Genomic DNA, 26,378 nt, shown 5'->3' with positions numbered 1-26,378 from the left:
GGAAAAGGTAAATCTTCCACAATAACACTGCAGACGCAATCACTAAGAGGCTCTCCATGCTGCCGTGGTTTACTGGAATGTTCTTCAGAGTCCATCTTCTACAAGAGACATCATCAGCTTTCCAAGACCAACACTTGAAGCATTAGATGTAATACAAAATAAGGAGTTCTTTATTATTTATACAAAACTTGTACATTAAAAAAAAATTAAGATTCAATAACTCTGCTGATCCCCTGAGGAAGCTAAGAGCGTTCATGGGTCCATCAAAGAGCCCTCTGTAAATGTTTCAGTCACCAACCTCCTGGCCACAGGAACTAGGCCATTCACGTGGCTCCTTCACTGGCTCTGAAAGTTGACTTTCCCCTTCATTGGGCTCCGCAAGCAAGCCAGGGTTTCCTGGACAACCTTAAAGAACATTATCTTCTCTGGCCCAAGCTAGAGTATTTTATCAGTACACAAGTTGATTTTTATTTCTTGAACACTTCCAATAAACTAGCATAAGAAGGTTTATTACAACATATACAGATTTGATACAGTTTACAAAAAAAAAAAGCTAGATTTTTCAACTAAATAAAAATGTCTCTTAAGCAATTAAAGTTGGCTTAGAGAAATGGTATTTTTCTTTCAAAACTGTGTTTCTCCATTGATTTCTAAGGTCCCAGTCTTGCTTGCATTTGACACTCACCCTCATCTAAGCAACATTTAAGAGCTCTGATATCTTTAGTAATGAATACAAAACCCTGTGTTTCTTAAAAGCCTAATGCTGAAAGACATGTTATAGCCAATCTAGACAAACATTTATATTTAAACAAAAGGCCTCTCTGAACAAATAGCCTGCGGAGATAAATGCAGTGATTTGTTTTCCTGACAGAACTATTTAGCACGTTTAACACATTATTCTGTAGTGTGGGAATAAGTGTTTCTTCCCTTGAAGAAAACAGGTCCCCTTCTGAAGAATAATGCTGATTACCCCCCAAAATCAAAATAGACCAGCACCAAATGAAGAATTAATTTACAAATATGAACTTAGCTCTTACTTCTTGAAGTTCTACATCCCAGACTTAATAAATTAACTACAAAATCAGGAGTTTCGTCAGCTATAGTATAATTTTAAAATCCATTTTCAATCGGCAGGGGTGAGGGAGAAAGTCAATTGCACTGATCACCATGAACTTCAAGAATTTCATCAAAACTTTTTTCCCAGCTTGTATTTGCCTTCAGAGGTGAGCTGTAGATTACCATCTTTGATGCTTTAACGTACAATATTCTTGTTGAAATCTTTCCAAAGAGCACAGCATGTAAAGCACTACACTGTGTTCAGATCTGAGGAATCTGCATGGAAAGAACCTGAGACCTCTCTGAAAGAGTCAAAAACCAAGTGGTTGTCTCAGTGATCACATCTATTCATCCTCAACAAGCCAATGCATTGAGCTTTTTTAATTCACAGATTTTATGTTAGTCCTTTCGAACCCAATGCCCGTGTTCCAGTTCAGAACTGTCAAGCTATTCAAGCTGTCTTCTTAGTGCAAGCTCCTTGGAGGTCTTGTAAATTGATCTTCGACCTATGGTAGAAAATGACAAAGTAGCAATATATAAACATCAGGAATGTAGAATTTTAACTTGGGACTACAGTAGCTGAGTAGTAAGTTTTTACACTGCATATTTTTTGAAATATAGGGAAAACATGTTAAATATATCTTTAGGTATTACCTGTTGTGAATCATATGACTTTTGACAAGATGTCCTGCTGCCAATGCTGCCATAAGTGACAATTCCCCAGCCATTACGGTCCCGCACACAATTCGGGCAAGCTGCCGGGCATTTTCCCCAGGATTATCTTTGCATGCTCCTTGAACACCTAGCATCTGTAGCCAGAGAGAGACACAGCAAGATTCACCCTTAAAATCATGAACAATTTCTTACTCAATCAACTAAAAACAGGGCAACTATAAATGGCATTAGAATAGAACTAGACTCCACTGGACGTACTAACTTTCCAAGACTTGACAGCCACGACTGACAGTGCATAACACCATAGCTAACATCATATTCACAGCCTCACTGGCAGTACCCTTTACTCAGTAGATGAACATTCATCTGCTCTCTTCATCTACTTTCTTATCTAAGCATAAGCTGAAACATGCCTATTTGGACACAATGGATTAGGCTGATATGACAAAAGAGTTTTGAAAAGACCAATTAAAATATAGAGGTGAGTGATACACAGTCTCAGCTAGAAAGAGAAACCCAGAGTTGGAACTAGGCGTGTGGACTCTGCCTGATACATCATACCTGCAAACAGGCTTGCTGAGGTAGCAGGTTGGTCCCACCGCCCACCGTTCCTATCTCTATAGATGGCATGGTGCAGCTGATATATAAATCTTCATTTGTGGGGCCACTTGCTTCCATTAAAGTAATACAGTTTGAACTACCAACATTCTGTGCTGCATCCTGGAAAAAAGAAAAGAAAAAATCTACAATATACTTCTTTCACTCAGAAAGACGTAACAAGGGAAGTGGAGGCTGAAGAGCTCACCTGTCCACAGGCAATGTAGATGGCAGTGACAATGTTTGCTGCATGGGCGTTGTAGCCTCCTATGCTCCCAGCCATGGCAGAGCCCACTAAATTCTTGTTAATGTTGACCTCAATCATAGCGTCTGTGGTAGTCTTTAATACCTAGAAAACAGAGCTGTGTACATTTAGATGTTCCTCTAGAAGGTTCAGGGGAATGTCACCCAAATCTATCTTTCTGCACCTCCAGAAAACAAAGTTTAGATGTGGCCCCATTCAAGTTCTGTCCTCCATTAAAAAATAATAATTAAAAAAAAATCAGTAAAGTTTGTTCCTATGGATTAGATACACATAGGCAGGTGGCAAGGTACAACAGCCATCTTTGATGGAAAACACTGTCCCATATATTTAACTTTATTTAAAATGTTAATACTCCTTTACCCTAGTTTTAAATACAATTAAAGATGATTACAAAATAAAAAAGATAAGTTATCTATCCAGTCACTCACTTCTCTGACAACCTTGGCTGGAATGACAGCTTCACAAACAACAGATTTTCCTCTTCCCTCTATCCAGTTTATAGCAGCAGGTTTCTTGTCAGTACAATAGTTACCACTAACAGCTAGAATCTGCATTTCAGGGAAATACTCATGAAGTTTTGAAAGTGCTTTCTCTGTACCCTGTTAACAAGAACGCAAAACACACACATATTAAAATGCATGAAATATTCATCCTTATGAGAAGAATTTATTTGTATCTATGATATATTTCTAAGTGTAATAACTATGCTTCAAAGAAACTGAGCACAAAAGTAACAGCTGTTTTATTAACCATCACAATTACTTTCTTGGTCAGGTATAGATTCCTAATGTGTTTCTTTCTCGGTAAGAAAACCAAGTTCTTTGTAGTCATTGTTGAATAGGATGTAGATAAAAAATGATAATGTTAAAAATACTCAATAAGGATACTTATATTTATATGTCACTGGGGAATGAGTAATAAATTCCATCTTCTAATTATTCAGCTGTTACCTAAAACCCCAAGTAATGCAGTCTGTAAAGAGAAGTGAGTCATAAGAGTTGATCTTGTGAGGTGGAAAGTCATTGAGCTTTAATATTACATAAAACACAAATAAGCTTTCCAATGACTTCCAATTAAATAGAATTAATTCAATTAACGACTCATACCTCAATAACCCAAAACATACTTATTGGCAATTTAAAAAATAATTTTATTGTGGTAAAACACATAAAATTTACCATCCTACCCATTTTTAGGTATACAGTGGTAAGTATATTCACACTGCGATGCAACAAATACCCAGCACTCTTTTTTTTTTTAAAGTTTTGGGATATATGCACAGAATGTGCAGGTTTGTTACATGGGTATACATGTGCCATGGTGGTTTGCTGCACCCATCAACCTGTCATATAGATTTTAAGCCCCACATGCATTAGGTATTTGTGCTAATGCTCTTCCCCTTGCCCCCAACCCCCCGACATGCCTCGGTGTGTGTTGTTCCCCTCCCTGTGTTCGTGTGTTCTCACTGTTCAACTCCCACTTACAAGTGAGAAGGTGTGGTGTTTGGTTTTCTGTTCCTGTGTTAGTTTGCTGAGGATGATGGTTTCCAGGCTCATCCATGTCCCTGCAAAGGACATGATCTCATTCCTTTTTTATGGCTGCATGGTATTCCATGGTGTATATGTGCCACATTTTCTTTATCCAGTTTATCATTGATGGGCATTTGGGCCGGTTCCATGTCTTTGCTCCCAGAACTCTTTTCATCTCATAAAACAAAAACTCTGTACTTACTAAATAACAACCACCCATTTTCCCCTTCCCCAAACCCATGATAACCACCATTCTACTTTCTGTCTCTATGAATTTGACTATTCTGGACACCTGATTCAAGTGGAATGATATAGTATTTGTCTTTTTGTGACTGGTTTATTTCATTTAGCATAAAGTCATCAACGTTTATCCATGTTGTATCATGTGCTATAATTTCCTCCCTTTTTAAAGCTGAGTAATATTCCATTTTATATAGACATATACATACACACACATACAAATACATCTAATTTGTTGTCCATTCATCCAACAATGAACACTTAGGTTGATTCCAGTTCATGGCTATTATGAAAAATGCTGCTACAAACATAGGTGTACAAATATCTCTTTGAGAACTGCTTTCAGTTCTTTTGGGTATACGCCCAGAAGTGCAACTGCTGGATCATATGGTAATTCTATTTTTAAGTTGTTGAACTGCCATACTGTTTATTGGCAATGCTCCTTGACTTTTGATAGGTTTATTAGACTGTAAACCCCACATAAGTAGAAAATATCCTAAATTCAAAACGGACAGACGAACGGACGGGCAGACAGATGGATGAATGGAGTCAGGGTCTTGCTACATTGCCCAAGCTGGCCTCAAGCTCCTAGGCTCAAGCTAACTTCCCGCCTCAGCCTACCATGTAGTGAGGACCACAGGTATGTGCCACTATGCCCAGCTATTTTTTTTTATTGCTTGTAGAGATGGCATGTCATTGTGTTGCCCAGGCTGGTCTTAAACTCCAGACCCCAAGCAATCTCCTTGCCTTGGCCTCCCAAAGTACTGGGATTATATTGCTGTTCTTAAAGACGAATCTTGAAGTCTCTGGAAGAGGTCAGCTTCAAAGGTGGTCTCTTGACTAGATAAAGTTTTGAAATGTCAACACTAAGACTGTTCCCAGTCCTGAGTAAACTCAGGATATGTGTAATGCCAAGTCTAAATTAAATCTATCAAATGTAAGGAATACCAATCAACAAATGCCTGATTGATATAACATGAGTTATATCAATCAATATTTACCTTTTAATAAAAGTACTTTCAGATACTCTGCCTACACTTACCTTTGAAATCATGTTCATCCCCATGGCATCCCCTGACCTGGACTGGAAACGGATATAAAGGTTGCGTCCAGCTATACTTGTATGAAGTTTCTGTAGACGTGCAAATCTATAAATAAAAGATGCAAAGATTGTATTTTATTCTTTATTTATTTATTTATTTTTCTGAGATGGAGTCTCGCTCTGTCACCCAGGCTGGAGTGCAATGGCGTGGTCTCAGCTCACTGCAACATCCACCTCCCAGGTTCAAGAAATTCTCCTGCCTTAGCCTCCTGAGTAGCTGGGATTACAGGCGCGGGCCACCATGCCCAGCCAATTTTTGTATTTTGAATAGAGACAGGGTTTCGCCATGTCAGTCAGGCTGGTCTCGAACTCCTGGCCTCAAGTGATCTGCCTGCCTTGGCCTCCCAAAGTGCTGGGCTTACAGGCATGAGCCACTGCGCCCAGTCACAATTATTTCTTAAACTTACACAGTTCACATAAAAACAAATGTGTTAGCTTGAACTATATTGTGGTTATCATTTGTATTGATTATGCTACTTTATAAATTTAATTTTCTTTATTTAAAGTAAGTCTATTATACTAATACTTCTCTCCTATCTGGAAAATCTTTTTTTCTAAGACAGTTCTCTCCTAGGCAAAGTAACAGTCTAATCAAAATTACTAGCTCACACTTTTTTTTTCTTACTAATTTACCTCTGTGGAGCTATTCATTTGAATCAAGATTCTTTTTTCCCCCCCAACCAAGCATAAATATTACTTATTTTAAATGAATAGCTTTAAAGTTGATATTCTGTTATGTGCTCTTAAGGAGGTAATATGTTAACAATTATGTTTGGTAATCACAGAAAATGACACTGGTTCTAAAATAAATAGATATAAATGTACATACAAATCCACTCACACACCTGCTAGTGCTGTCAAATGCCTCCTTTATCACTGCGAACCCTTCAGATGTTTCGAGCCAGGCTTTCACTTCTGCAGAGTCACAAGCACGTGGAAGACGCACAACTGGGCCACGAGTCATCCCATCTGCAAGGACTCGGCTGCTGGCACCTCCACCAAGCTACACAGTATATGTTAGAGAAGCAAGCACATGTTACCCAAAAACGCTCATGCTTGACCCAAAAGGTATCAACTAATTGTCCTTAAAACTCTTCTCATTGCCTTGCCCATGATGTATTTTAAAACTGGCAAATATATAAATGCCAACTTACACCTATTGCTCTGCAGCCTCTATTGGTGCTGGCCACAAGACAACCTTCTGTTGTTGCCATTGGAACCTGAAATTCTTTTCCATCCAAGCAAAGGGGTCCTGCTACTCCAACAGGGATGGGCATATATCCAATAACATTCTCACAACAAGCTCCCATCACCTACAAGGTAAAGTCAGGCACCAAATGAAAATCTATATAGTAAAATGCACAAAAACTCATCTCAGCTTGTCATTAATAACTATCTTCAAACATAATCCTTTAGTATGTATTCTTTTTAAACAAAATTTTTAATTTACCTTTAAAAAGTGTTTAAAATACTAAAATCTTTGAGTAATGACTGTAAAAACAGGAAAAATATTTTTGTTTTCTATGACCTACATCATGAGCAGAATAAAAAATTAGGGTAAAATGATTTAAAAGGAAAATGTTTTATAAAACTATGTACATATACGAAACTAATCAAGAAAAGAAAAAGATTAAAAACATACAAAGCAAACCTCTCTTAATCAAGAAAACAACATACCAAGGAGTAATTATAATCCCTGTAAGGTAGGTACTGGAGAGAAGAAGGTTCTGAAAGCTTTTTGGAAAGTAACTGTCTGCGAATAGATACACCACGCTCATGAGTTTCCATCAGAGTTTCCAACTTGTAGGCTGGGATATGCTTAGCATTGACTAACTGGATGATCTCAGCATCACTAAGGAATTTTGCACCTTTCTAAAGAAATGGAGAAAAAAATGAAATCGGGGTTAGAGAGAGAGATGAAACAGAAGGCTTGAAAGACTATAGTTCATGTTATAAACCATTTAATACAAACAATGCTAAGTTAAAATAATGTAATTTTTAAATTAAATCACTGTAGTTTTTAATTAAAAGATAACCTCCGGGGCCGGGCGCGGTGGCTCAAGCCTGTAATCCCAGCACTTTGGGAGGCCGAGACGGGCGGATCACGAGGTCAGGAGATCAAGACCATCCTGGCTAACACGGTGAAACCTCGTCTCTACTAAAAAATACAAAAAACTAGCCGGGCGAGGTAGCGGGCGCCTGTAGTCCCAGCTACTCGGGAGGCTGAGGCAGGAGAACGGCGTAAACCCGGGAGGCGGAGCTTGCAGTGAGCTGAGATCCGGCCACTGCACTCCAGCCTGGGCAACAGAGCGAGACTCTCTCAAAACAAAACAAAACAAAACAAAAAAAAGATACCTCCGCAAAATAACAATTCATTTAATACAAAAAATGCCAAACAAAAATAATATAAATACCATATCATTAGATTTTACAATACAAAGACAGGCTTGCACTAATACACAGTAAAAAGAAAAATAAATGTGAATTTAGCAAGGTTTCAAGTGTGTGTCAGATGTAACAGCTATTGTTTAAACTCTAGTAAACTTTCTATTTTTAATATCCTGAACAGGCAAGATATTCACATGGTTTAAAAACTAAATATTGGCCGGGCGCGGTGGCTCAAGCCTGTAATCCCAGCACTTTGGGAGGCCGAGACGGGCGGATCACAAGGTCAGGAGATCGAGACCATCCTGGCTAACACGGCGAAACCCCGTCTCTACTAAAAACACACACACACACACAAAAATTAGCCGGGCGAGGTGGCAGCGCCTGTGGTCCCAGCTACTCGGGAGGCTGAGGCAGGAGAATGGCGGGAACCCGGGAGGCGGAGCTTGCAGTGAGCTGAGATCTGGCCACTGCACTCCAGCCTGGGCGACAGAGCGAGACTCCGTCTCAAAAAAAAAAAAACAAAAACTAAATATTAAAAGAGATATAACAAAAAGTCTTCATCCCATCTCTGTCTACCATCTGCCCAGTTCTTTGCTAACTACACATAAATAGGTACCGCTATTTTATTGTGTATCCATCCAGACTTTTTTATGCATGATTATAAATACACACACACACACACACACACACGCACGCGTATATATGGGTATAAATTCACACAAGTGTTGGGCCAAAGGGTATGAACATTTATAATCTTATACATTTTTATAATTTTTACAACTTTATTAATTTGAATTAACACTGTCCAATTGCCTTCTCACCACCAATGTAAGAAAAGACCTTTCCAGGTTGGGGGCAGTGGCTCACGCCTATAATCCCAGCACCTTGGGAGGCCAAGATGGGCAGATCACCCGAGGTCCAGAGTTCGAGACCAGCCTGACAAACATGGAGAAACCCCGTCTCTACTAAAAATAAAAAATTAGCCAGGCGTGGTGGCACATGCCTGCAATCCCAGCTACTTGGGAGGCTGAGGCAGGAGAATCAACTGAACCTGGGAGGCAGAGGTTGCGGTGAGTCAAGATCACGCCACTGCACTCCAGCCTGGGCAACAACAGCAAAACTCCTTCTCAAAAGAAACAAACAACAACAACAACAAAAAAAAAAAACAAGAAAAGACTTTTCCCGACAACCTCAATAGAGTATGTTATTAAACCCTGGGATTACTGCCAATCTGATGAGTGAAAATATCTCAAGTACAATTTTAATTTGCAGTTCTCTTAGGATGAAGTTAATCACCTTTTCACATTTTTAAGAGCCACATGTACTTTTTTCCTGACAATAGACTGATTATATTATCTGCTTTTAAAAAATTAGATAAAAATTTAGTCTCATCAGTTTGCAGGAGCTTTTTATATATTAGAGATTAGCCCTTTAGCCTTAAACATAAATTGCCAATATTTTCTCTTGGTTTATTAGCTGTCTCTTGACTCTGCTTGTGGTGGTGATATACATACATATGCATACATACATATATACACACACATTCACAGTCACCACCTTCCACAAAACTGGTACCAGTAATTCAATTTTGTGACTACTACCTGTGGATTTATTCAAGGATCTTCTTTGCAAACACTAATATTAGTCTAATTTTTCAAAAGAATAGTAAGATAAACATTAGCTGGTGTATGTATTGTCAATGAAAATTCATTCATTCTCTTAAAGTTTACTGAGCACCTATGAAATCCAAAGCCTTCTCAAGACATGGACTTAGCCTTCTAAGAGCCTGATGTCTAATAATGGAGATATTCATGTAAATATGATATAAGCAACAAAGTACAACTGCCATTAAAAATGCACAGTCTCTATATAAAGGATGCTTCAGAAAAGAAAGGTTACTTCTGTTTGGCGGAATTGAGATAGATTTCATAGATGCTAGCATTTGCCCTGAAGGTGTGAACACCTGGAGATGGGGAGGCATGTCAGATGACAAAAACAATAGAAACCCAGAGTTGGGAACTGCGTTTAAAGAACAATGACTAAATTCAGCTAAAAAGTATATGATTAAAGAATGCAGGCCGGGCGTGCAGTGGCTCATGCCTGTAATCCCAGCACTTTGGGAGGCCAAGGCAGACAGACCACTTGAGGCCAGGAGTTTGAGACCAGCCTGGCCAACACAGTGAAACCCCATCTCTGCTAAAAATACAAAAACTAGCCAGACATGGTGGCACATGCCTGTAATCCCAGTTACTCAGGAGGCTGATACACAAGAATCACTTGAACCTGGGAGGTGGAGGTTGCAGTGAGCCAAGATGGTGCCACTATACTCCAGCCTGGGTGACAGAATGACACTCTGTCTCCCAAAATAATAATAATAATAAAATAAAATTTCATTTGTCAAGTATACCTCAATAAAACTGGTGAAAAATTGCATTTTACCAATAAACGTATTAAAATATATTTAAAAGAAAGAATTAACCATATTAAGCAGACATGGATGGAACATGATTATTTGCATGAAAGCATGAGTAGACTGATATGGTCATGTAGGTAGAAGACCCTGTTCAAATCTCAGAAAAAAAAGCAAGCTTCCTCATGGGTATCAAGCTTACAAAATAAAACAAAAACTTTCTTGTATCTTTGAAACTTGTCTCTGTGTTAAACTCTTTCTAGGCCTCAACACACCTATGAGAATACAGTAGTCGCTCATCTCTATGATAAAACAGTAATAAACTAGAAAGAGTTTTGACTCTGGAGTCAGAAAATCTTGGACCCTGCTATCAGCTTTACCATTTCCTAGATGTACTACTTGGGGAAATTAAACATACTGGAACCTCAACGTTCTCATCGAGAAAACAGATAATTCTACCTACCTCTCAAGATTGTGGGAAATAAAGAAAGAAGATAGTATCTGTTAGTTATGTTACACGGTGCCCAGAACTTAGCTGTAGTGTTCAGCAGATACACAGCAAGATTTTTCTTCCTTGAAAAAGCTCCTTTGTAATGAAAACTGCCACGTTGGAGTTTATGTATCATCCTCACCTCTGCATTCCCAAGTATCTGCAGACATTCTTCGTTAGGCCGAGGTTCCCCGGGAAGCTCAATTTCAGGTTCCTGTGTCACCAGTACTGACGAAGTATCGAGTAAGGAGGCATTACCAACCACAAATGTAGCTTTGTTTGGGGTATCTGTTTCAGCCACTAAGGGTTTTATAACCTCAACTGTTCAAGAGATCAAAAGAAATCTCACAACACGGCACAAAATTTTGAAAACAGATTATTTTTTGAAGAAGCAATGAAGGACTGAAAGTGAAGAGAATAACAAGTTACCTTTTCTTTCTCGGTTTATCCCTGTCTCTTCCTCTATTGAATCACACTTCTGGTTATTTCTGACCAGCACAGGTTCACGTCTACAACAGTTGTCTGGGACTTTCTTTTGTGTCACTACAGGAGATGTGATAGGGTTTTTTAACGAGAGTGTAGATTCTGTCTCTGCTTGTTCAAAGAAGATGTACTTGACAGCCAGAAGGAGAGCTAAACTTAGGGTAATAACTTGTTCAATATCCATGCTGATCATTCTAAATAAAAGAAAGCAAATTAAAATATTATTCAGAAATGTAAAGGACACAATCTGAACTTATATTAGCATAGAGTACTATGATTAATATATCACAAAGTAGATATCAGTTAACTTACTTAGAGAGATAAAATTGCCAGAGGGAAACACTTGGTTCAATTCTCTTAGACACATTTTCATCCAGTCCTAAAGAAACCTTAGAAGTATCTGCTGTACTGTTTTGAGGAGAAGGATCAGCTATCCAGCGACTGTGAGCATGAACAAGAACCAAGCCTAGAGACTGAAATAAAATTTTAAAAATAATGTATCCTCTGCATATCAACAGAACTTAAATTTCTTATCCCTAGCAAATGGACAACCAGACATTATCTCTCATAGCTTCCTCTTACCATGAAAAAGAAAGCCCCAAGCTTGCTATGCAACTAAATAAAGTAGTGACCCCACTGAACTACTGAAAACATCCCAAAGAACAGGCTTTCAAAGGGAGATAAGGTGGAGGAACTTAAAAAGTTTGCTTAGGAGAGAGGGGCTAATAAAGACCAGGAGCCTCAAAGAAATGAACACATTAAGAAAAAAAGGAAGAAGGGGGTGCAATATCATCGAATGGGCCAAAAATTGTAGAAAATAAGAAATCTTAAAAGAATGAGATTGGAAGTGAGGATACTAAAAGGAGAAGAAAACTATGTCATTACCATAATCATCTTGACCCTCTGAGTTACAGGATTTGGCTTATTTTCTTCTTCTTCTAAAACTCGGGCAAAATGGCTGAGCTGCCAAATTGGACGACCCTCGCGGCTTTCCCGAGAAAGCTACAAATTAAGTCAGTGTGACATTAGAAGGTACTGATTCTGTTCAGGTAAACTGAGGTAAGCAGAAATATTACTCTTCTACTAGTGCCATATGTAAGAACTGGTCTTACCTCTAATACCAAGGACACACAAGCTGGGAAGAAAGTCATGAACACGAAGTAGTTGGCAAGAACTGACATGCAGCCAAAGCAGCACATAATTTCAAGCTGACGAACCCCTGGTTAGAGAAAAATTAAAGATATAACTAGTAAAGTGTGTGTATTTTTGATGCTGCATGTATCACAAGGATATATTTGTCTTCCTGCAGGCAGACAAATACATGAAAATATCAATACACTAAGCTCCTTGCCATTTACTGGAAATAGAATTAGCAACTCAGAGGTGATGCCAAGCCTTAGGGAACAGCAGGAATAACCACAGAACTGTAAGTCCCTCAAGGGCAAAGCTCTTGCCTTCTCCCATGTCCCCAATATCACAATGCCAGGGAGAATCATAGTGTTTAATACACAACTGATAAACATATGTGTTTCCAACTCCTTTTTGTCAAGCAGTAGTGCCTTGTTATGAAATATGGAGCGTGCAGGCTACTCTAACGGAGCAAAACCCCAGTTACACTATTGATTTAATCCCACTTGTTAGGAGAAAAGCAATTTGCCAATTAACCAAGGATTTTTTATATAAGTAGAATATCCTGCCAGTTATGCCAGTCCTGATATAAGATCAAAATAATTATTTTTTGTGTACCAACAAACTCTAATTTCAATATAACCTCTATGATGGCTACTGAAGTTCTTATAATTTTGGTTATTTCATTGATCTGTTTGGAAAATGATATAATACAAAATGGCAACTCAAGATTAAAAATTAACAAACATAATCCACTACAAAATGCTTAAGGTATCATTTGGTAATCTCAAATAGAAAACAACCGAATTATAGAGGCTAGAAGATACCTTAGATTACCACCAAATCCTTCTCTCTCACTTTACAAATAACCTTGAGCATAATAAAAAACATATTTCTGATGTCAAACATAACAATGCTTTGAAACATAAATTTAAATTGTCCTATAAAAACTGCTCACAAAAACTCAAAGTTGTATTTTATTTCCTAAATTTTAAGATATCATTTGACTGACTAGAACAAGCATATATTGTATATTTTTAATTCCACAATTACCCTCAAATGTGGAAATTCAAGAGGCTACACAATCACAATAACAAAAGCATTATAAATCAAACTACATTTTAAACGGTAGCTGAATATAATCTTTTCAAACTTGAGGCCATCGAAACCATACTTGACCAATGCTTTCCTGACTTGACTATCTACTATTTCTCTCTGCACAATATTCACTCATGTTGTTGCCATATGCTCTCCAGGCATTCTTCCTTACTTTGTCCCCAGATAAGTCTCTCTATACACAAAGAAACAGCACCAATCCACATGCATCCAAGAAGCTAAGACTTTCTACTTTTTGTACTGGCTTTTTCAAAGGGTTACTTCCAAGTTAATATGTATTAAATCTGTCCTTTTCTACCCTAACCCAAATCTCTATTTACACCATTTCTGTATAGCTGTAAATGTCTCACTGCCTTCTCCAACCACAAATCTAATCACTTCCTTTGTCTACTTTTCTGACCATATCATGACAAAACTCATCGCCCAACTGCTTTTCACATCATTATTATTTCAATGAATAACCCCGTGGTTTCATGGCCCAACTATTACTTCCTGGCGAATCCTCTTCTCATATATTCTTTTGTTTGAATAAAATCATACAAGTACATTTTCACCTGATCAACATTTTTTCTTGAGTGTAGTGCTGGTTACATGGCTATGTCATTATCAAAACTCATAAAATTGTACTCCCAAAAGTAAATTTTAAGGTAAGTAAATTTTTAAAATTAAAAAATATTTTATCTGCTAAATAAAATCTTTGTTGAATAAAAGAAATAACTAAATAATAATTTACTCTCAGAAAGTTAGAAGCAATATTACATTTTTAAAATACTATCCACTGAAAAGGCCTAAACTAATGACAGTAATTTACACCCTTAAAAGTTAGATTACTTCTGAAAGAATGAGGCATCTCACTGAGGGCTCTAAGGTACCAGGAAATACACAGTAGTTAACTAAGTATGGTCTTTACGAGAAAGTCATAAAATATGGTCCTAATGATTAGGAGACCTTCACACACCATAATATATTCCTTCTGGCAAATTTCCATGCCAGGCTGTAATTTTTATTCTACATAATGAAGTCCTATGTTTGATATTAGTATCTAATTCTCTACTATCCAAATTAAGAATGAAGAAACATGTGTTGAAGCTAATGCTGGGTGCTTGCTGAGATGTACTGCTTACTACTGGATTAATATTTCCAATCACCTTATTAGGTGAATCTTACTCAGATCTGTCCAATTCCTGACTCTTTTCTCCCTACATGATAATTAAAACACAAAAAACCAAGTCACCAGTTGAGTCTAAGTAACAGCAGGGCCTGGAAGGTGTCTTCCAGACCAACCTTGGAATGCAATGTTGGTTAAAAAACCAAACAAAAGAAAGCAAATGAACAAAAATATCACAAATATAATTAAAAATTTTAAGAGTAATTTAAAAGTCAGAATTTAACAATAAATAATACAAATCCAAGATGTTCTTTTTCCTCTTTAGTGACATACCTATTTTAAAATATGGCAAAAATTGCTTACAAACCTGACATGGTACCAACTCCAATCACAAGACATTCAACAAGAGCATCGAGGGTAAACGTTGGACCTAAAATTGCCATTCCACGAGCAATATTTTCCCTTACTTCATCCTAAAACGGATCAAACATATCAATGAGGGCAAGGGACAAAATAACTTTTTTAAATGTTAGAGCATCCTATGGCTTATATTAATATCAAATTACTATTCAAAGAGTAAAATATACAATATGATAAAACTAACAGGTATTCAAGATAGAAAGTGTGATGGTATTATGACGGATTTAAAAATGAATTTTTTTTTTCTTTTTTGAAATGGAGTCTCACTTTGTTTCCCAGGCTGGAGTGCAACATGCAATGGCTCGATCTTGGTTCACTGCAACCTCCGCCTCCTGGGTTCAAGCGATTCTCCTGCCTCAGCCTCCCGAGTAGCTGGGATTACAGGCACCCACCACCATGCCCAGCTAATTTTTGTATTTTTAGTAGAGACAGGGTTTCACCACGTTGGCCAGGCTGATCTCAAACTCCTGACCTCAGGTGATCTGCCTGCCTCGGCCTCCCGAAGTGCTGGGATTACAGGGGTGAGCCACTGCACCCAGCCAAATTTTTAAAGAAGAACATATAGTGCCCTGATTCCCTTTCCACTGAATAAGATATTTCTTAGGAATATTCCTTTGAGGTCGCGCATTAACTCTGTCATTTAAATCCCACATAATTAAACCCTACAACATTCTATATTTTTGCCTACCATGGCAGAAGCTTAGTTGCAAATTTTTTATGAGATCATATTAGTATTAATAAAACCAAACTCATTTCCTTGTTAACATGTTCAAATGACCATACACATTTATCAATAAATGATCAGGGCAGAATTGTGTACTATTTTATACTCAAAATGCTCTGATATAATATTGTTAAAAAGGTTAGGTTCTTCAAAGTGACTAATGAACATTAAGAAGAAACTTAAAATAGGAAATAACGCTAGTGTTAATTTAAGGGGTTTAAAAATAAGTCTGACCAGGCACGGTGGCTCACGTCTTTAATCCCAGCACTTTGGGAGGCCGAGGTGGGTGGATCACTTGAGGTCAGGAATTAAAGACCAGCCCGGCCAACATGGCAAAACTCCGTCTCTACTAAAAACACAAAAATTAGCCGGGGATGGTGGTGCACACCTGTAATACCAGCTACTCAGGTGGCTGAGGCTCTGAAGACTCCCTTGAACCCAGGAGAAGGTTGCGGTGAGCCACGATCTCGCCACTGCACTCCAGCCTGGGCGACAGTGAGACTACAACTCAAATCAATCAATCAATCAATCAATCAGCCCTGGGGTTCTCTTCCATTAGATCCTGTTCTGCTCTCTGATGTGTTTCACTAGGAAAATACTCTTATTTACCCAAAAATTATTACCATAATTTTTGAAAACTTTCAAAAAGAAAAATGGAGGCAATTCAAAATTCCAGTAGCTACAGAATCATAATTGAGTTGTTAGATAAAGGGGACTGTTCCTGGGGCACTTACAGAGACCAGTCTTGGGACTTGAGAATTAAACTTAAAACTTTGGGCAATTCTTAAATCCTGGACTATGAAGAAACTATTAATCCTTCCTATTAATGTAAACTGAAAAAAAGAATACTATTCACACTGCTATCTTATAAATAATACTTACCTGTGAGTTGGAACTGAGGGCAAACTTTGCTAATGCACTTGCTCTGGAAAGGTCAATCAGAAGTAGGAAAAAGGGCAAAGCTTCACTGGAAAAGAACAAAATGATCAGATAAATTTAATGAGAAAAAGTATGATTTTAAAAAAATTCTTTTTAGAACAAAACCTTTCCCCCTCTATATTGTATGATCCTGTAGTATGTGTACCTTTCTGCAGACAAAAAGGTATACCCTATATTTCTTTGGTATCCTCAAAGCTAAACATAACAGTTGCTCAAAATATTTGTTAAAAATATTTTTAATGTTAAAATGTAAGTATATTTACATTTAAACACCTTTTGGTAATTTTGTATCAAAAGATCATCCTTGGTAAAAAGTACCTCCTTGGATTACCATTAGGGAAAAAAAGTAGAATATATAAAAATTTTCATTAATCACCACCTGTGGAAGGATAAACTAAACAAACTCTCTGGAAACTAAATTGGCAATGACAGCACTAAAAAGCTCTTAAAAAAAAAAAAAAAAAAGCAAAGCTCTAAAAAAAGCAAAACCACTGTCTCACTCCTAGGAATGTATCTGAAGAAAATGATTATGAATATGAACAAAAATGTAGTTACAAAAACATTCATCACAGTTGTTATTAATGAAAAAAATTAAATAACCTAACAGTCCAACATTAGATGATTAATAAACTACAAGATGTTTAGACAGAAGAGAATACATATAGCCATTACAAACAATTTAGTTTAACATTAAGGACACGGAGGCCGGGCACAATGGCTCACGTCTATAATCCTAGCACTTTAGGAGGCCAAGGCGGGCAGATCACTTGAGGTCAGGAGTTGGAGACCAGCCTGACCAACATGGCGAAAAACAGTCTCTACTAAAAATACAAAAATTAGATGGGCATGGTGGCAGGTGCCTGTAATCCCAGCTACTCAGGAGGCTGAGGCAGGAGAACTGCTTGAACCCAGGAGGTGGAGGTTGCAGTGAGCCAGGATCATGCCATTACACTCCAGACTGGGTGATGAGAGCGAAACTCCGTCTCAAACAAAAAAGGACAGGGAAAGATGTTGATAAACTATTATTATGCATAAAGAAATTATAAAATAATATATATGATGTCAGATATTTTCTTTAAGTATAAAAACAGTAGAAAAGGATATATGCCAAAATGTTAATAGTTAAGAAAATTAGCTAATAGTAAAATTATACAAAAAAATTCCCCTTATTTTCTTAACTTTTGAAAATGTGTGCTTTAGCAGCATGGGGAAGAAAAGTTTTTTAAAATGTATTTTGACAGAAAGTATATTTAGGTTTTAAATACTTACTTCAAGCCTGTCAATTCTTTGTCTAAGAAGTGAATGACAACTGTACTGAATACAAAGCTTGAGAAAATTGTGAAGAGGCCAGCAATACCTAAAATGACAAAAGTTCAATACTGAAAAACTTTTATCCTTTACTACACAAATAATAACAGTCTCACACAGTATTCTGAGATAATACTAGTTTTCTCCAAATTATTAAGGTCTCAAGTTTCAGAATGTCTAACTGCCAATAATAAGGAAACTATTAAATGCATGCAGCACACTTTCAGCAACACACATATTTCCAAATACATGATTTGAATGAACAGGTTTATTTCTACAGCACATCAAAAATCTCATGACACCAGAAGTTAAACATGTAAAACTATTACCCAAAATGTATTTTGATCCAAGTTGACGTAAATTCTGGAACTGGAAGTAAATATACAGGATTGCTATGCATCGTGTTATTGTCAGAATTATAATGTCACTGCTCAAAACATCCTAATAGGAGAGAAAGAAAAGGAAATTCCAATAGCTCTGACTTTTAAAATAAGCAATCAAAACTAAGAATTTTTATTTTGCATGTGCAATTCATTTATATATTGTCATGAGAACATAAATGTAAGCACAATACAAGTCCAATAAAAATATCAAACATGCAAATCAAAAATTAAATCCAACTTTTAATCAAACCACTGTGGTAAGTCAATACATCACTGCAATTTTTTTTTTTTTTTTTGAGACAGGGTTACATGCTGTTACCCAGGCTGGAGTACAGTGGTGCAATCACAGCTCACTGCAGCCTCAACCTCCCAGGTTCAAGGGATCCTCCTGCCATGGCCTCCAAACTGGCAGGACTACAGGTGCATGCTACTACATCCAGATAATTTTTTAATTTTTTTTTTTTTTGAGACGGAGTCTGGCTCTGTTGCCCAGGCTGGAGTACAGTGGCGCGATCTCAGCTTACTGCAAGCTCCGCCTCCCGGGTTCACGCCATTCTCCTGCCTCAGCCTCCCAAGTAGCTGGGATTACAGGCGCCGCCACCACACCCGGCTAGTTTTTTGTATTTTTTAGTAGAGACACGGGTTTCACCGTGTTAGCCAGGATGGTCTCGATCCCCTGACCTCGTGATCCACCTGCCTTGGCCTCCCAAAGTGCTGGGATTACAGGCGTGAGCCACTGCGCCCAGCCTTTAATTTTTTTTAAAGACTTGGTCTTACTATGTTGCCCAGGTTGTCCAGGCTGGTCTTGAACTCCTGGGCTCAAACAATTCTCCTGCTTTGGCCTCCAAAAGTGTTGGGATTACAGGCATGAGTCACTATACCTGGCCCACACTCATTTTTGACTATTAGTTACTTATAAAAGATGTATTTCTCAAATAAAGTCAATTACACTCATTTGTGAAGAGAACGCAAAATAATAGTATTTCCAGTGCATTCCATATAAACAGAAATTTGAGGTAAGTTCCTACATACTAAAGATTTTACTCGGCCGAGCGCGGTGGCTCACGCCTGTAATCCCAGCACTTTGGGAGGCCGAGGCGGGGGGATCATGAGGTCAGGAGATCGAAACCATCCTGGCTAACACGGTGAAACCTCGTCTCTATTAAAAATACAAAAAATTAGCCAGGTGTGGTGGCGGGCGCCTATAGTCCCAGCTACTCTGGAGGCTGAGGCAGGAGAATGGCATGAACCCGGGAGGCGGAGCTTGCAGTGAGCCGAGATCGTGCCACTGAACTCCAGCCTGGGCGACAGAGGGAGACTCCCTCTCAAAAAAAAAAAATATATTTTACTCATAACTTTTAAAAATTATGTGGTCCCTAAAGGGACCATATAAGGACTTAAGGGCTCTTTAGAAATTGAAAATGTAATTTACTTTAGTCAATATCAAATTAACTTCACTAACCTCTTCAAACTTTGGACATTCATAATTCCAACCACAGATCTTATTGTTACCAGTAAACATGTTCATGGACATCATGCAGATGGTCAGTGTCACTGTTCCCACTATGACTTCCCAGGGATGGGAGGCCACGAAGAGGCCATGCATTCGAAAAAGTCTTGACAACATTGTAGATACAGAATCCGTGGATCCTGGAAGGAATATCAAGTGTGAACACTTAGTATACAGCTCATTGTATTTTTAGGAAAAGATTTTAAGGAAGAGTGTGCTATACAGCTCACTGTAGTTTTAGGAAAAGATTTTAAGGAAAAGTATGCTATAAACCCTGCTTTGTATGCACAGTGTCCTATACATATGACTATTTGATACTGTTCCTTATAATTCTGGAAAATAATTATAAAATTAAGAGAACTATGTTATTACTTCTTCACTCAAACAATAAATCCTTTACTACTCACTGGCAACCAACTTTAAAGCAGCCATTTCTTTAAAATTATATGAATTCAAACATTTAAGATAAACTTGACCTTATTACCTGAGCCTTGCAAGTAGAGGAGCAATCAAGCAGAAAACACAAGTGAGAAACAGCTATTCACATTTTCTAATTACCAAAATATAAAATGCATGTTAAGTATCTTCTTCATCATCTACATTCTGATTACACAAAAGGTAAACACCAAAGAATCTACTTGTTGAGTGTCCTGCTATAAATCATGTTAGTTTATAAGATCCTCAAGGGCAGGGACCTCTTGTACTTTTTCATTCCATAAAACATATGGCAGAATGTCACTAGCAAAAGGATGTTTAATAAAACCTTCCTAACATTGCTGTCAACAGAAAAAGTCTTTTCTGATAGATGTTTCTACATTAATAAAACAGGGTAAGAATTTTGCTGTGGTGGCTGCTTTTCTTCTAGCAGAATCATCAACAATAGTGCTAGAAGACCAGTAGAAAAGCATTAGACATGAAAAGCTCCCAACTTTCACAACTAATCAAAAGCTAGAACAGTAGTAGAAGAGGATGACTGGCTGAAGTATCTGTATATGGCATTCAAAAAAATTCCCAATAGAACACATAGAAGATTTTGATCTAGTGACTACCATGACTAAATTTCCTGTTTGCTAAATACTAATTCTGATATTCTATTTTGAAAAAATCTTATATTACCATTGGTCTCCACAAATAAACCTACAAGTCTTACTTCTTTCACTGAAATTAATGCCTGTGATAAAGCATATTAGTAACCCGCAAAAATCAACAAAAAGACTTTAAAAGTAAGCTCATTAACTGCCACACTAGCAAGAATTCAAATGAATCTCACATTTAGTAATAACTAAGAAAGTGATTCATCTGTTGAAGACAGACTATAAAAAGGCAATCAAGTAAGAGAAAGAAAGCATTTATCTATTTATAAAGGGTTGGGGAAAGACCAAAAAAAAAAAGAGTAGCTTTAAGGAACCAAAGCAAAGTATCAAGTGTCATCTCTCACTGCATCACTCCATGTTCTCTACATTTCAGCCATACCACGCCACTAGCTGAATAGTTTTCAAACCGTTGATCCACAACAACTGGATCAATTAGATCATGACATCAATTTCGTCAATAAGAACAAACATTTTTAAATAAAATTAAATAGAAAACAGTATTATAAAAAATAGCTGTTGGGTAAGCCAGGTAGTATGGGTAGGTATTATTTCTTAAAACTATGTTTCAAGAAACTATCCATATATAAGTGTGTGTCTGGCTTTTAAATTAACATGTATTTCCTACCGTGGGTCAGTTTTAAAAAGCTGGCAGTACCTAAAGGAATATAAATGTGGCATGTACCTGCCTGTGTTTACTCATGCTTTTTCAGCCTTCCACCCTGAGTCTTATTCATCAATTTACCCTCCAGCACCTTGCACTCACACATAGCATTGCTCAACAAATGATGGCTTAAATTCTTAAACTATAGTAGCATGTGTTTTATGACACATCTTGAAACAGATCTAAAGATGACTTTTTTTTAAGGCACCTAGATATGGATGTAACCCATGCCCTCTAGTTTAAGGCTAAATGCAGAGCATTCAGGGAATATATTAATGGGGTATGGGAAGGAGAAACATTTTACATACAGGTTGAGTATCCCTTATCCAAAATGCTTGGGACCAGAAGTGTTTTAGATTTGGGATGTTTTCAAATTTTGTAATATCTGCATTACATTTACTAGCTTAGCATCCCTAATCCAAAATCCAAAATCCAAATTCCAAATGCTGCAATGAGCATTTCCTTTGAGTGTCAGGTTGGTGCTCAGGAAATTTCAGATTTTGGAGCATTTTGGATTTCAGATCTTCAGATTAGAGACAGTCAACTTGGAACTATCCTGGAAAACGTACAACAGCAACAAAATACTTTCTATTAAATTAGCAGGTACTTGGACTTAAAATATTGGAAATCTTTAATCAAATCTTAGATTTGAACTCTACTTAATTATAACCAAAAGACTCACTAAAAGTAAAAGGCTAGATTTTCATGATGGTATTCTATCACATAATTTCTGTCTTACATTTAAAACACAACTCTACCAAGTGTTCTACAGGATCAACTAGCATCGAAGTTCCAGAAAGTAAATTAACTATGTGTTTCAAAATTAGGTCAAAATTATTTCTAACTCTCTTTCCCTGCAAAAAAACACTTCAGCTCAGATTTTTCCTCATTATGCCAATCAGATTCCATTATTATTAAAAAGTTAATTCATTTGAATTAAAATCTTAGCTGCAACCCTGTAGGAACACTAACTTGTGAACAAATTGGTTTAACATCATAAACCCATAATTATACATTAGACACATTATGTATTCCCTCAAAAGATTTTATGTGGCATTGTAATTCTGGGACTTTTTTCCCAGGTGTAAAGTCATCTCTGCAATATTCAAGGAAAAAAATTACACATGACCCTGTCAGCCACCCCTAAACACAGAAAACCCCACCTATTTGGAAACAAACAGAGCAATCTTATAAGGGTGTGTCAAAAGCAACCATAATTATAAACAATCTCATTTCTCATGAACATCCTCCCCATTGCCCTGTGATTATGCAAAGCATTTACATGCCATAGAATCCAATCTTCCTTCATCAGCAGTTGCAAATGGAACAAGCAGGCTACAGGATAGCTCCTGCAAATTGAGTTGACAGTATTTATGCAACACTGCAATAAAAATTAATTTCACTTAAAGAAACAAAACAAATAGGCAAGGTATGCCTTACTTATTCAGACTAAAAAGTATGCTCCAAACATTTTACAGATTCTTTAAAAGAATGGATAATTCTTAAATGTCAATCCAATCTGCTACAGAAACCACCTACCATGACCAACTGCAGAAAAGGATGTTCTGGCATCCTACTTCCTCCTACTCAGCACTCCGCCTGCATTGCACATTCCAGTATTTGATTATATACTGTCTTACAGTGTTCTCAAATTAATTAAATGTGTACATTTTGTCTCTTTGAAGGCAAGAACTGCGTCTTATATGGCAGTCATTTTCAATCCCAAGAGGATCTAGCATTCTGCTGCTCAAGCTGGTATTCCAGAAAGAAGGAAAAAAAAAAAAATCTTGCACTGGCAATCAGGAAACCTGGATTCTATACCCAATTAGCTCACATTCTATTACATGCTGTTTTTATGTCATCTCTCTTCTCTTCATTCACTTATGAAGCTAGAGCTCCAAAGTTCTCTGACAAAGTATTAAATGGAATCATACGAAACTGCTATTTTTGTAGGTTAGCTGAATTTTAAATACTGGCAATTTCACATGGGTCAACCTAAGTAGACCATGTGATTCCATAATGTGGCTATCTATAGTCTAGAAACTAGACCATAAAGGAATAATACAAAGAGTGTGTGCATGCAGGCATACTCACTTATCTTGAAATGGTTATCCCAAACACCTGACAATTTTCATGTTAATGCTGTAACCTATGTGCAATTTTGTTTAACCTTCATGTTACTAATTCCCATTTGTCTTGACCACCAAGTTTATCGTAAGTTCTGGAAGAACACTACAACAAAGCAGGCCTGCAAAATCCAGTCTATGCCCAAAGTAATGTCCAGGCCTTTGCTAGATTATCTCTAAATTGCAAAATGCCTTTCATTGCATGGAGACGAAAATAAATTCATAAGTAAACAAAAAGTACATTCTCTACCTTGTGGGACGCCGAAAACATGCACATTTAGTATAGCCCAGAAATAAATGTTTCCTAGGACTCTGCAGGACCATGTCTAAGAAGGCATATCCTCAAATCCTGAAATATTTCAAACGACTACTTAAGAATGAAGTACATCGACCTCCTCCTACTGCAGAAATTAACTGTTCTATATTTTTATCTCCAAGATACAGTTTTCCTAAAAGAACATCAGCACCAAGGAGACTACGCCCCTTACCAAAAAAAAAAAAAAGAAGAAGAATCTTTTGAGTCCTTGTGCGAATCCCCACGTTGGGTTCCGCATCCTCTCAAGCCGTTCTCCTGTAAATAACCGGACACATCTACACCAATCCACGGTTCTTTATGGCTCTAAGTTAGTTAGCAGCATTTACAGAGATCTTTCCCGTCACGTAAAAGAAAGGAGCTAACGAACAGCAGCTCCTGGGCGTGAATGCCCGGATCCAGCAGGCGCGCTTCTCCCGTCTGCCCTGCGAGCTGCCAACCCAGAAGCCCCACAGACCCCTAGCATTTCTCGAATCCAGGGGCCTCCGAGGTCACCCTGCCTGACACCCTTTCTGCCCCGATTATCGCGACAATGCAGCCAGCACTGCCTACTTTGAACACGGCCGATGAACGCGGCTACGCCCCGCGGGTCCACAGATGATGACCGCAGTCACCAAGAGGCCAGACCGCCGCCCGCCTCTCAAGCCCAGTTCGGGACCCTGGGTTCCTCCGGCACTGGTGCCGGTCGCCGCTCGGCCTGCCGGGCCTCAAGGACATTCCTTGCAGTCCCCGCGGGTCCGGGCCGCCACACCAACAAAGCGCAACCGCAGCACCCTCCAGGTCCGCAGGAGCTGCCGGCAGCCACTTCCCAGGGCCGAGGGAAGCTCCAGAATTGCCACCAAAATAGCCCAAACCCCGCTCCCACCCATCTCGCCCCGCTCCCCGCCGCCCCGGCCCCGCTTCTCGGCCACCACCCGCCTCACCTCCAGATCTCACTAGAGGCCACCAAACCCCGGCGCCGGTGCTCCGCCCGTCTCCAGTCAACGGAGACACGGAGCGGAAGGAACACTCGCCTTACGCACGCGTGGAGCCGGACGAGCCTTCGACCAATAAAAGAGGATCGTTCGATTGTCTAGCCAATCGCCTGGGGGCTGCTCGGCCTGACGGCGCTACGTCACGAACGGTCGCCTTAACAACCGCCCACAGCTCTCTGCAGGGCCAAGAACAGGCACCGCACCATCTCTCACCACGGCCCGGCCAACCAATAGCCGTTCGAGTCCCAGCAGTAGGGCCTGCCTATTGGCCCTAGAGCCGTGGGGGCGCAAGCATGGCAGCTGCCTAGGCGAAGGCGATAGGGGACCTGGCGGGTGGAGTGTCCCACAGCCCCAGGGCCTGACCCGTGGTCGTCCTGGCTGTGAGAGTACAGTGGGAGGCAGTTATAGGAAGCAGAATTGAGCGTGAGGGAAAACGCAGGGTCAGGTCGATGACTGAAAGCTCAGTTACTAGCGCGGGAGAGATGGAGGGAAGTGGAGGCGGCCATGAAAAAAAGAGGAGTATAAAAAAGGGAAGGTGGCAGCGACGGGCACCTCAAACCTATAACTGGCCGGTAGCCGAAACCAGCGGTTTCCCGAGATTTACCCGTTAGTGTAAATGGCTCCGGTTACCTGCATCTCTCTGTCTCGTGTAGGACATCCATTGCATGCTGGATTCTCTCTGAAATGTGCCTCTCCTGCGTCTTCTCTGCGTTCCTTCTGCTCTCCACCTGGTGCAGGGCTTTATTATCTCTTACTTAAAACAGTGCAATAGCCTCTCCAAACTGGTCTTCCCAGTCTTGGACGCATTCACTTTCCAACCTCTCTTGCACAACTCCCACACGCAGTATGTGGCATACTACTTCCTATTATGCCATAGACCCAGATCAGCGTTTCTCATTGTCTACTGGATTAAAGAAAGAACCTGTCACCACTAATATGGCCCCACCATACATTTCTGACGTATCTCTACTTTCCTGTGCGAACCTTACAGTTCAACCAGGAGTAACTGGCCCTTCTTCAGTCACACTCAGTACCTTTTTACCTCCCTGCTTATGTTCTCTTTGTTTACCTTGGATATGCCTACCCATTTAAACTTGAGATCCTAAATATCCCTTAAGGGCTTTTTCATATACCACCTCCTTTTCTAATTCCCTCAAACACATCATCACTGCCGACCTTGAAAACCCATAAAATTTCCGTAATATTTTTTGACTTGCCTTACTATCGTATGTGGAAATGTATTAAGGACAGGAATAGTATTTCACTCAATTTTTAAAGCCCATATTTTGAAACAGTACCAGGAAAACACTAAACACTCCCTAGTTTTAATAAATGATTA

At 38.7% G+C, this 26,378-nt stretch overlaps 1 protein-coding gene across 3 annotated transcripts; it reads right to left on the bottom strand.

Annotated features, from left to right (window-relative positions):
- Positions 1-147: 147 nt before the first annotated feature.
- Positions 148-26,055, bottom strand: HMGCR (3-hydroxy-3-methylglutaryl-CoA reductase). Of its 3 annotated transcripts, none has more exons than XM_002804417.4 (20): positions 25,670-26,055; positions 19,824-20,011; positions 18,308-18,419; positions 17,940-18,027; positions 16,614-16,698; positions 14,955-15,060; positions 12,348-12,454; positions 12,121-12,237; positions 11,548-11,708; positions 11,182-11,429; positions 10,895-11,073; positions 7,142-7,336; positions 6,619-6,777; positions 6,310-6,467; positions 5,405-5,510; positions 3,022-3,192; positions 2,537-2,677; positions 2,293-2,451; positions 1,711-1,865; positions 148-1,562 (listed from the first exon to the last, which is right to left on the bottom strand). In XM_002804417.4, exons 1-20 carry the CDS (start codon positions 25,704-25,706, stop codon positions 1,508-1,510), a joined length of 2,727 nt encoding a protein of 908 aa, XP_002804463.4. In that variant the 5' UTR covers positions 25,707-26,055; the 3' UTR covers positions 148-1,507. The 3 variants fall into 3 exon arrangements, 2 of the variants coding, with proteins under 2 accessions (XP_002804463.4, XP_001104607.4); XM_001104607.5 differs by lacking the exon at positions 25,670-26,055 and adding an exon at positions 24,989-25,068; XR_013418385.1 differs by lacking the exons at positions 148-1,562; positions 1,711-1,865; positions 2,293-2,451; positions 2,537-2,677 and adding an exon at positions 4,078-4,297 and having other exon boundaries at positions 3,053-3,192; positions 25,670-26,053.
- Positions 26,056-26,378: the final 323 nt, after the last annotated feature.

The sequence above is a fragment of the Macaca mulatta genome, chromosome 6 (assembly GCF_049350105.2).
Source record: "Macaca mulatta isolate MMU2019108-1 chromosome 6, T2T-MMU8v2.0, whole genome shotgun sequence".
Taxonomy (NCBI): domain Eukaryota; kingdom Metazoa; phylum Chordata; class Mammalia; order Primates; family Cercopithecidae; genus Macaca; species Macaca mulatta.
This window is presented reverse-complemented; position numbering and strand designations above follow the sequence as displayed.

Excerpts from the sequence above, each read along its gene's own strand:
- HMGCR (XM_002804417.4), bottom strand. The coding sequence starts at position 25,706 with ATGCAATGGATGTCCTACACGAGACAGAGAGATGCAG. Across the intron at positions 2,678-3,021 it reads CAGCCAAGGTTGTCAGAGAA|GTATTAAAGACTACCACAGA; the intron begins GTGAGTGACTGG and ends TCTGTTTTCTAG. Across the intron at positions 1,563-1,710 it reads AGTCATATGATTCACAACAG|GTCGAAGATCAATTTACAAG; the intron begins GTAATACCTAAA and ends TTTCTACCATAG.